The sequence below is a fragment of the Nerophis lumbriciformis genome, linkage group LG14, assembly GCF_033978685.3.
Source record: "Nerophis lumbriciformis linkage group LG14, RoL_Nlum_v2.1, whole genome shotgun sequence".
Classification (NCBI taxonomy): Eukaryota; Metazoa; Chordata; class Actinopteri; order Syngnathiformes; family Syngnathidae; genus Nerophis; species Nerophis lumbriciformis.
Window position 1 is genome coordinate 10,146,319 of NC_084561.2, and position 12,505 is coordinate 10,158,823.

The 12,505-nt window shown below is 36.6% G+C and overlaps 1 protein-coding gene and 1 long non-coding RNA gene across 3 annotated transcripts in view; one reads left to right on the plus strand and one right to left on the minus strand.

Moving 5' to 3' along the window:
* Window positions 1–12,505, minus strand: part of LOC133616606 (uncharacterized) — a 136,821-nt gene that overhangs the window by 86,398 nt on the left and 37,918 nt on the right. The gene's annotated exons all lie outside the window — the stretch shown is intronic.
* Window positions 1–12,505, plus strand: part of adcyap1r1b (adenylate cyclase activating polypeptide 1b (pituitary) receptor type I) — a 69,303-nt gene that overhangs the window by 32,463 nt on the left and 24,335 nt on the right. Inside the window, exons 3-4 of the mRNA XM_061976077.2 lie at window positions 7,720–7,822; window positions 11,360–11,473. Of these exons, the coding sequence (XP_061832061.1) occupies window positions 7,720–7,822; window positions 11,360–11,473 (217 nt within the window). The remainder of the gene's footprint in view (window positions 1–7,719; window positions 7,823–11,359; window positions 11,474–12,505) is intronic.

The window sequence follows — 12,505 nt, forward strand, 5'->3', positions numbered from 1 at the left end:
CATTAATTACTAGTTTCTATGTAACTGTTTTTGTATTGTTTTACTTTCTTTTTTATTCAAGAAAATGTTTTTTAATTTATTTATCTTATTTTATTATTATTTTTAAAAAGTACCTTATCTTCACCATACTTGGTTGTCCTAATTTGGCATAATAATGTGTTAATTCCACGACTGCATATATCGGTTGATATCGGTATCGGTAAATAAAGAGTGGACAATATCGGAATATCGGATATCGGCAAAAAGCCATTTTCGGACATCCCTAGTTTTTATTTATATTTATAAAGGATTTTTGAATTGTTGCTATTTTTAGAATATTTAAAAAAAATCTCACGTACCCCTTGGCATACCTTCAAGTACCCCCAAGGGTACGCGTACCCCCATTTGAGAACCACTGATGTAGTGCATCACACAATTCCAGTTGTTTCATTACATTGCGTCTGAAAAGGAGTAGGAAGAAGCAGAGCTGAGTTAATTCTACCCCTTTTCATACCATAGCAATTTTATCCAATTTCCTTGTTCTCTGTAACAAAACAGTGAACAAATAAATAATAAATAAATAATATACCATAGTAAGCATACAAATATTAAATACATAAATAATCTTTGCCTCAAAAAAAATAAATAAAATAAATAAAAATAAATAAATAAAAAATAATATATATATATATATATATATATATATATATATATATATATATATATATATATATATATATAAAAAGAAAAAAAATAATTTAAAAAAAGGAAAAAAAAGGGTTATACTTGTATAGTGCTTTTCTACCTTCAAGGTACACTGCAAAAACTGAAATCTAAGTAAGATGAAATATCTCAAATAAGGGTGATATTTGCTTATTATCTGTCTGATAAGATAATTGTTCTCACTAAGCAGATTTTATACTAGAGTGTTTTACTTGTTTTAAGTGTTTTGGTCCTAAATGATCTCAGTAAGATATTACAACGTGTTGCTGAGATTTGATGACCTATATTAAGTAAAACATGCTTGAAACTAGAATATCAACTGTTGCAAAGCTGTGTCATCAACACTCACAAGTATAAAACTGCTTTTTCAAAGTAATAATTTCTTATTTCAAGCATGAAGAAAAAAAAAAAAAATCATGACTTTGACACAATTGTGTCTCATAATTAAAACAGATGACAGCCAAATGGACTTTGCCGTTTTATTTTCAATGAAACAATAGAACATACCGTATTTTTCGGACTATAAGTCGCAGTTTTTTTCCAGTGCGATTTATATATATGTTTTTTTCCTTCTTTATTATGCATTTTCGGCAGGTGCGACTTATACTCCGGTGCGACTTATACTCCGAAAAATACGGTACATACTCATATAGTAGTACACTTGTTATTAGTGAGAATATACTTATTTTAAGGTATTTTTTGGGTTCATTGAGGTTAGCTAATTTTACTTGTTTGGCAAAGTCTTGACAAGCCAAATTTTCTTGTTCTATTGGCAGATAATTTTGCTTAGTTCAAATAAAACACCCCTCATTTTTGTTTTTGTTTTTCTTGTTTTTGAACACTGACTTTTTGCAGTGTACTCAAAGCGCTTTGACACTATTTCCACATTCACCCATTCACACACTGATGGCGGGAGCTGCCAGGCAAGGCCCTAACCACCACCCATCAGGAGCAAGGGTGAAGTGTCTTGCTCAAGGACACAACGGACGTGACGAGGTTGCTAGAAGGTGGGGATTGAACCAGGAACCCTCAGGTTGCTGGCACGGCCACTCTGCCAACCGCGATCACGCCGAACACAGACATAATGTAAAAACATGAAACAAAGTCCACAAAAATGTTTTGATTGAGGTAAATAAGTATTTGATCCCCCTACCAAGCATGAGGATGAGGAGTTGTTGCCAAAGTCAACAACTGACTAACATGAAAGTACTTTTTAGTTCCAGTCAGACATACTTTCAGTGTTTATTATAGTCGTTTTCTTCATCTGGACTCCAACAAAAGCAAACATTAGTCCTCAATCAGCGTTATGTTTACACTACTGCATCAACAAGGTTCTCTCTACTGGCAAATCTTCAATGTTTGTCCAGGGAGCTCAGACAATATATATTAGTCATGTGTCGTCAGGTTTCCGTGGCGACGCCACAACAAAGATGGAGAAGTCACTCACACATAGCACAACACAGCTGCGCCAACCGGGAAAGCCTGTCAGGATGCGACTTCCTGGTGCGGAGTCCCGGGGATCACGGCGGGCGCTGGTCCCAATTGTGTTGAGGCCGCAGAGGGAAATAATGCTCTTTATGTGTGTGTGTGTGTGTGTGTGTGTGTGTGTGTGTGTGTGTGTGTGTGTGCGTGCATATCTCAACAGATGGTATGATCCAATGTTAAAAGTCTAAATATAAGTTTGCTTTGTTTTCACTGGAGAGCTCTGAGCGCGGCAGCTGCCTCAGCATGCTTCAACTTTTCTTAAAGGGGAACATTGTCACAATTTCAGAAGGGTTAAAACCATTAAAAATCAGTTCCCAGTGGCTTATTTTATTTTTCAAAGTTTTTTTCAAAATTTTACCCATCACGCAATATCCCTAAAAAAAGCTTCAAAGTGACTGATTTTAACCACCCATCCATTTTCCTGTGACGTCACATAGTGATGCCAACACAAACAAACATGGCGCATAGAACAGCAAGCTATAGCGACATTAGCTCGGATTCAGACTCGGATTTCAGCGGCTTAAGCGATTCAACAGATTACGCATGTATTGAAACGGATGGTTGTAGTGTGGAGGCAGGTAGCGAAAACGAAATTGAAGAAGAAACTGAAGCTATTGAGCCATATCGAAACCGACGAAAACGACACGACAGCCAGCGACACGGGAGAAAGCGAGGACGAATTCGGCGATCGCCTTCTAACCAACGATTGGTATGTGTTTGTTTGGCATTAAAGGAAACTAACAACTATGAACTAGGTTTACAGCATATGAAATACATTTGGCAACAACATGCACTTTGAGAGTGCAGACAGCCCAATTTTCATCAATTAATATATTTTGTAGACATACCCTCATCCGTTTTGGAGTTGATGTCAGCAGACCAGGGAAGCTAGGGTCGATATTCTTCTCTTGATCATCTTCGGTAGCATAAGGGACGGTGTGAGCCAAGACATCCAGGGGGTTTAGCTCGCTCATCTGCGGGAACAAACTGCCGCCATTGCTTGCCGTGCTACCGAGGTCCTTTGTCCTTGAATTGCTCACACACTCCGGCAGATTCAATGGGGGTCTGGCGGCAGATTTCTTTGACTTTATCGTTGGAAATGCATCTGCTTTGAGTGTCGCAGGATATCCACACATTCTTGCCATCTCTGTCGTAGCATAGCTTTCGTCGGTAAAGTGTGCGGAACAAACGTCCAATTTCTTGCCACTTTCGCATCTTTGGGCCACTGGTGCAACTTGAATCCGTCCCTGTTCGTGTTGTTACACCCTCCGACAACACACCGACGAGGCATGATGTCTCCAAGGTACGGAAAACAGTCGAAAAAACGGAAAATAACAGAGCTGATTTGACTCGGTGTTTGAGAAAATGGTGGATTGCTTCCCGATGTGACGTCACAACGTGACGTCATCGCTCCGAGAGCGAATAATATAAAGGCGTTTAATTCGCCAAAATTCACCCATTTAGAGTTCGGAAATCGGTTAAAAAAATATATGGTCTTTTTTCTGCAACATCAAGGTATATATTGACGCTTACATAGGTCTGGTGATAATGTTCCCCTTTAAAGCCTGGATCATTTTGACACGGAATAAGAAACATGTGATTAATTAAAAGGTGTGCATGTGCATGACGTACACCAGACCCGGGCAAATTAAGGCCCGGGGGCCACATGCGGCCCGTTAAGCTTTTCAGTCTGGCCCGCCAGACCTTCCCAAATAGGGATGTCCAATAATGACTATTTAACGATATCCGATATTCCGATATTGTCCAACTCTTTAATTACCGATACTAACCGATATCAACCGATACCGATATATACAGTCGTGGAATTAACACATTATTATGCCTAATTTGGACAACCAGGTATGGTGAAGATAAGGTCCTTTTTAAAAAAAGTAATAAAATAAAATAAGATAAATAAATTAAAAACATTTTCTTGAATAAAAAAAAAAAGTAAAACAATATAAAAACAGTTACATAGAAACTAGTAATTAATGAAAATGAGTAAAATTAACTGTTAAAGGTCAGCACTATTAGTGGACCAGCAGCACGCACAATCATGTGTGCTTACGGACTGTATCCCTTGCAGACTGTATTGATATATATTGATATATAATGTAGGAACCAGAATATTAATAACAGAAAGAAACAACCCTTTTGTGTGAATGAGTGTAAATGGGGTAGGGAGGTTTTGTGGGTTGGTGCACTAATTGTAAGTGTATCTTGTGTATTTTATGTTGATTTAATTAAAAAAACAACAAAAAAAACAAAAAAAAACCATATCGATAATAAAAAAAACGATACCGATAATTTCCGATATTACATTTTAACGCATTTATCGGCAGGCCGATATTATTGGACATCTCTAATTATTAATAAACTGTACCTGTAGTCCAGGGATCGGCAACCCAAAATGTTGAAAGAGTCATATTGGACCAAAATTACGAGAAAAAAAACTACCTGGAGCCGCAAAAAATAAAAGCCTTATATAAGTGTTATAATGAAGGAAACACATGATGTAAGTGTCTATATTAGCGATATTAGCCTACTATCAAAATTACTTTAAAAGCCTTATATAAGTGTTATAATGAAGGCAACTAGGGATGTCCGATAATGGCTTTTTGCCGATATCTGATATTCCGATATTGTCCAACTCTTTAATTACCAATACCGATATCAACCGATACCGATATATAGTCGTTGAATTAACACATTATTATGCCTAATTTGGACAACCAGGTATGGTGAAGATAAGGTCCTTTTTAAAAAAATTAATAAAATAAAATAAGATAAATAAATTGAAAACATTTTCTTGAATAAAAAAGAAAGTAAAACAATATAAAAACAGTTACATAGAAATTAGTAATTAATGAAAATGAGTAAAATTAACTGTTAAAGGTTAGTACTATTAGTGGACCAGCAGCACGCACAATCATGTGTGCTTACGGACTGTATCCCTTGCAGACTGTATTGATATATATTGATATATAATGTAGGAACCAGAATATTAATAACAGAAAGAAACAACCCTTTTGTGTGAAAGAGTGTAAATGGGGGATAATAATAATTTAAAAAAACAATACCGATAATAAAAAAAAACGACGCCGATAATTTCCGATATTACATTTTAAAGCATTTATCGGCCGATAATATCGGACATCTCTATTCCCAAATAATATTTTTTTAGATCTTTAAGATGGAATGTGTAGCTGCCATTATGATGTGCAGTGATGTTTTCTAATGACCGTAAGTCTTCAACTATACAAAGTATTTCAATGCTTGGAATCTGCGCTTATGGATGATATACTAGTTACTATGGTCATCTAATTAGTTACTATGGTCATCTAATTAGTTACTATGGTCATCTACGTCACAGCAGCTCAGACGAGGCACCAAGCAGTGTGGGCGGGAAGCGTTTCCACAGGAGCTTTTCACAACAAAGTTCTAAAGCTTAGTGATATATCAGACTGTAGGTGGGTTTATTTTGTACCCTTCGCGTTCATATTTCACTGTTTTGTTGCATTTTTGTTGCGTTTCACATGATTGTAAAATATGTCGATCGAAAGGGGGCTTGTCATTCATCCATCGAAAGGGGGCATGTCATTCATCCATCCATCCATCCATCCATCTTCTTCCGCTTATCCGAGGTCGGGTCGCGGGGGCAGCAGCTTAAGCAGGGAAGCCCAGACTTCCCTCTCCCCAGCCACTTCGTCCAGCTCCTCCCGGGGGATCCTGAGGCGTTCCCAGGCCAGCCGGGAGAGATAGTCTTCCCAGCGTGTCCTGGGTCTTCCCCGTGGCCTCCTACCGGTCGGACGTGCCCGAAACACCTTCCTAGGGAGGCGTTCGGGTGGCATCCTGACCAGATGCCCGAACCACCTCATCTGGCTCCTCTCGATGTGGAGGAGCAGCGGCTTTACTTTGAGCTCCCCCCGGATGACAGAGCTTCTCACCCTATCTCTAAGGGAGAGCCCTGCCACCCGGTGGAGGAAACTCATTTCGGCCGCTTGTACCCGTGATCTTGTCCTTTCGGTCATGACCCAAAGCTCATGACCATAGGTGAGGATGGGAACGTAGATCGACCGGTAAATCGAGAGCTTTGCCTTCCGGCTCAACTCCTTCTTCACTACAACGGATCGATACAGTGTCCGCATTACTGAAGACGCCGCACCGATCCGCCTGTCGATCTCACGATCCACTCTTCCCGCACTCGTGAACAAGACTCCGAGGTACTTGAACTCCTCCACTTGGGGCAAGATCTCCTCCCCATCCCGGAGATGGCACTCCACCCTTTTCCGGGCGAGAACCATGGACTCGGACTTGGAGGTGCTGATTCCCATCCCAGTCGCTTCACATGTCATTCATATTTTGTCAATATTCAATGTTTTATCGTTCATAGAAAAATGTAAAATTCCATTACGTTTTTTAAATGCTAACGTTTTTAGCATTCAATCAGATATTATTGTTAAGTTTTGTATTGGTGTCCCTAAAAATAGATATACCGGCCCCCCAGACACATTTTTTTCTCTAAATGTGGCCCCCGAGTCAAAATAATTGCCCAGGCCTGACGTACACGCATGATAATGGTATGAAAGTCAATACTTTAATAATAATTGTAGATTAATTTTATTTATTTTATTTTATTGTATTTATGTTTTATTTATTTATTTATTTTATTTTGAGTATTCATGGATGTAATTATATATGGTACGAATCCTGCAATTATATAATAAACATAATATATGATCGGTAGGTCGTGAGTTCAAACCCCGGCCGAGTCATACCAAAGACTATAAAAATGGGACCCATTACCTCCCTGCTTGGCACTCAGCATCAAGGGTTGGAATTGGGGGTTAAATCACCAAAAATGATTCCCGGACGTGGCCCCTGCTGCTGCTCACTGCTCCCCTCACCTCCCAGGGGGTGAACAAGGGTGATGGGTCAAATGCAGAGGATGATTTCACCACACCTAGTGTGTGTGTGACAATCATTGGTACTTTTTTTTTAGTATAATTGTCAAAATAATTGTATCTAAGTTATCACAAAACTTTGTGTTTCCATGAGTTCCCGGCGATCTTACAAAGCAAAAGGCTTGTAAAACTCCCACTGTGTAGGATGGGAAGCGACATGAAGGTGTCGGTTTCTTTGATCTATTGTAATCCACAGGAAGATCTTGTCTTATCTCGAGATCTACAAAGCGGAGAGGAAGCAGGACCTGACGCAAGCTCCAGGCATCTTTTCTTTGAACTGTTTTGTGACCGAGGGCAACGGCTGTTTACGACCTCCCTCCCTTTAGAAACAGCTGTTGCCATGTAATCAGGGAAATTCCAATTAAAAGAGGAGGCATGCAACCTTTCGTCAGAGCGTGGGACGACACTGTACAAGAGAGTACAGGTGTTTATTGAACATGATCAATTAGCATAGCAACACCCAGTAGCAAGGAGGCTATCTATTGGTGTGATGGAGTTTAAAAAGAAGCAAAGCTGCGACTTCTCATACTTTCATGAAACTATTTTGTGTGCTTTCTCTATTTTACAGCTTCCAAGCCAGCAGGTCCTCTCCAACTGTGTCACCAGGAGGGAGGAGGACAAATGTTTGGAAATGATGGCTTTGAACGACCCTGGAAATGATTCAGAATTTGGTAAGCATTTTACTTTGTAGTACGGACATGTCACTTTTATTATGTATTTGTCTTTAATCTCATTTTTAAAATGGTTAAAAAGCAAATAATCTACCAAAAGGAATATCCAATTAGCAGATACACATCAGTATCGTACCAATATTGGAGCCTTGAGTATTATACTGATATTGATCAGATATGATATCAGCACAAATTATACATACTGAAATGTTTTTGTTGTGTGGAAAGTTATAAAAGGTCTGATCAAGTAAAATTAATTCGAACAGAGAACAATGTTAATATGTAATAAATAATAATGTTCATACCGACAGCCATCAGAATTTATGATGCATATGTTCCTTTTTAACTGTACTTAAATGTATAATGCATTCATATTATTCACATGTGAATAATGCTGTATAATAGACTGTATTTATATTATTCACATGTGAATAATGATGTATAATAGACTGTATTTATATTATTCACATGTGAATAATGCTGTATAATAGACTGTATTTATGTTATTCACATGTGAATAATGCTGCATAATAGACTGTATTTATATTATTCACGTGTGAATAATGCTGTATAATAGACTGTATTTATATTATTCACATGTGAATAAAGCTGTATAATAGACTGTATTTATATTATTCACATGTGAATAATGCTGTATAATAGACTGTATTTATATTATTCACATGTGAATAATGCTGTATAATAGACTGTATTTATATTATTCACGTATGAATAATGCTGTATAAATAGACTGTATTTATATTATTCACGTGTGAATAATGCTGTATAATAGACTGTATTTATATTATTCACATGTGAATAATGCTGTATAATAGACTGTATTTATATTATTCACATGTGAATAATGCTGTATAATAGACTGTATTTATATTATTCACATGTGAATAATGCTGTATAATAGACTGTATTTATTTTATTCACGTGTGAATAATGCTGTATAATAGACTGTATTTATATTATTCACATGTGAATAATGCTGTATAATAGACTGTATTTATATTATTCACGTGTGAATAATGCTGTATAATAGACTGTATTTATATTATTCACATGTGAATAATGCTGTATAATAGACTGTATTTATATTATTCACATGTGAATAATGCTGTATAATAGACTGTATTTATATTATTCACATGTGAATAATGCTGTATAATAGACTGTATTTATATTATTCACGTGTGAATAATACTGTATAATAGACTGTATTTATATTATTCACATGTGAATAATGTTGTATAGTAGACTGTATTTATATTATTCACATGTGAATAATGCTGTATAATAGACTGTATTTATATTATTCACATGTGAATAATGCTGTATAATAGACTGTATTTATATTATTCACATGTGAATAATGCTGTATAATAGACTGTATTTATGCTATTCACATGCGAATAATGCTGTATAATAGACTGTATTTATATTATTCACATGTGAATAATGCTGTATAATAAACTGTATTTATATTATTCACATGTGAATAATGCTGTATAATAGACTGTATTTATGCTATTCACATGCGAATAATGCTGTATAATAGACTGTATTTTTATTATTCACGTGTGAATAATGCTGTATAATAGATTGTATTTATATTATTCACATGTGAATAATGCTGTATAATAGACTGTATTTATATTATTCACATGTGAATAATGCTGTATAATAGACTGTATTTATAATATTCACGTGTGAATAATGCTGTATAATAGACTGTATTTATATTATTCACGTGTGAATAATGCTGTATAATAGACTGTATTTATATTATTCACATGTGAATAATGCTGTATGATGGACTGTATTTATATTATTCACATGTGAATAATGCTGTATAATAGACTATTTATATTATTCACATGTGAATAATGCTGTATAATAGACTATTTATATTATTCACATGTGAATAATGCTGTATAATAGACTGTATTTATATTATTCACATGTGAATAATGCTGTATAATAGACTGTATTTATATTATTCACATGTAAAAAATACCTAAGTGTTTATTGTCTATTGTGAGCGAACTGTGGTGCTGAGTTTCCCCCAGGGATCAAGAAAGTACTTTCTATTCTATTCTATGAAAAACACTATCGTATTTATTGTTAACCAGACATATCGTCTATCTAGCAATTACATTTTGAGTTGCTGGATAACTTAAGGGGCTGATTTCACCAAAATAAATCAAGATATCTCCGATATGGAAGAACACCTTGCACCACTGCTTTTCATTCCAGTGCACCATTTCAGTCAGTCTACCACGCTAAAAAGTGGGTTCCGTCACCTAGATCGCACTGGAAGACTTTTGATTGATTGAGAAGTTTATTGACATCTTAAAGAATTTAATCCATGTAATGCTTTAAAAAGGCAAATGGATGGCGCAAAAAGCCAAAAGGCTTGTTTCCATTGTGGTCCATTAAATATCCATCACATTTGATACATTCAATAATAAAAGATATATAACCTGTATAAAAAAAAAAACGTAAAAAATTGATACATTATGTACATATACACAGTATACATGTCAGGTGATTTGAAAAACAATATATAAAAAAAATGGGGGGGGGGGGGGGGGGGTATATACACTATATACATGACACTATGTACATGACTATGCACATGTTGACTTCAAAAGTGTGCAAAACAGAATGAGAAAATATATATACACTATGACCACATATAAATATATATACACTAATAACCACATATAAATATATATACACTATAACCACATATAAATATATATACACTATAACCACATATAAATATATATACACTTTAACCACATATAAATATATATACACTATAACCACATATAGATATATATACACTATAACCACATATAAATATATATATACACTATAACCACATATAAATATATATATACACTATAACCACATATAAATATATATATACACTATAACCACATATAAACCTGTTTGATGCTTCGGAAAGTTGCTGGGGATCAATTTTGGTTCAGATCAGGTAGAGGTTGAGCTGAGCCATGATTTTATGGCAGTTTTAAAATTTAGTAGGGAAGTTCGAATTTTAAGGTCTATTGGTAGTGCATTCCACTGTGTGGTGGCAAAATAGTACAATGCATTTTTTCCCATGAGACTCTTGAATTTGAGGGGGGACGAGGTCTGAGGAAATGCTCGTAATAGCGCAGAAAAGGTGGTGCGCATTGTACTTATGTGCTGCATGTTCCATGAAATAACAAAACACAGCAGGATGGAGCATGATGCCATGGATGTGAAGGAAGATGAGTGTCTCCATGGTGACATCTAGTAGTACACGCAAAAAACCTTGTTTAAAGGGGGGTTCGCAACACTTTTGTTAATCTAAACTGTGCAGTCTTAGTAAATCACCTGCAACATGCCCACTAATAGTAGACACAGTTTTGTACTTTGCACCTGTTCTGTGGGATCTTAGTACTGCAGTTCTCTCCGGACACAGCCTGAGTCGATGTGAAAATAAGAAGTACTGAGTCAGTACTTGTGGTGTTCCAGGGTGTCCGTGGATGTGGGACAACCTGACATGTTGGCAACCTGCCAGGATTGGGGATGTGGTTCAGGTCACCTGCCCTGACCTCTTCTCTCACGCCATCAGCGAGGAAGACTTTGGTGAGTTACTGATTAAAAGTGTTTTGGGCTAACGATAACTCGGCCTTTCTTAGGAAATACTGCGAAATATGATATTTATTTCAGAGACCAAGGTACAATTCGTTTTAAGGAGTCTATATTTCTACTATGGCATTTTTAAAGGGGAACATTATCACAATTTCAGAAGGGTTAAAACCATTAAAAATCAGTTCCAAGTGGCTTATTTTATTTTACGAAGTTTTTTTCAAAATTTTACCCATCACGCAATATCCCTAAAAAAAGCTTCAAAGTGCCTGATTTTAACCACCCGTCCATTTTCCTGAGACGTCACATAGTGATGCCAATACAAACAAACATGGCGCATAGAACAGCAAGATATAGCGACATTAGCTCGGATTCAGAATCGGATTTCAGCGGCTTAAGCGATTCAACAGATTACGAATGTATTGAAACGGATGATTGTAGTGTGGAGGCAGGTAACGAAAATGAAATTGAAGAAGAAACTGAAGCTATTGAGCCATATCGGTTTGAACCGTATGCAAGCGAAACCGACGAAAACGACACGACAGCCAGCGACACGGGAGAAAACGAGGACGAATTCGGCGATCGCCTTCTAACCAACGATTGGTATGTGTTTGTTTGGCATTAAAGGAAACTAACAACTATGAACTAGGTTTACAGCATATGAAATACATTTGGCAACAACATGCACTTTGAGAGTGCAGACAGCCCAATTTTCATCAATTAATATATTCTGTAGACATACCCTCATCCGCTCTTTTTTCCTTAAAGCTGATCTGTCCAGTCCAGTTGGAAATGCATCTGCTTTGAGTGTCGCAGAATATCCACACATTCTTGCCATCTATGTCGTAGCATAGCTTTCGTCGGTAAAGTGTGCGGAACAAATGTCCAATTTCTTGCCACTTTCGCATCTTTGGGCCACTGGTGCAACTTGACTCCGTCCCTGTTCGTGTTGTTACACCCTCCGACAACACACCGACGAGGCATGATGTCTCCAAGGTACGGAAAACAGTCGAAAAAACGGAAAATAAC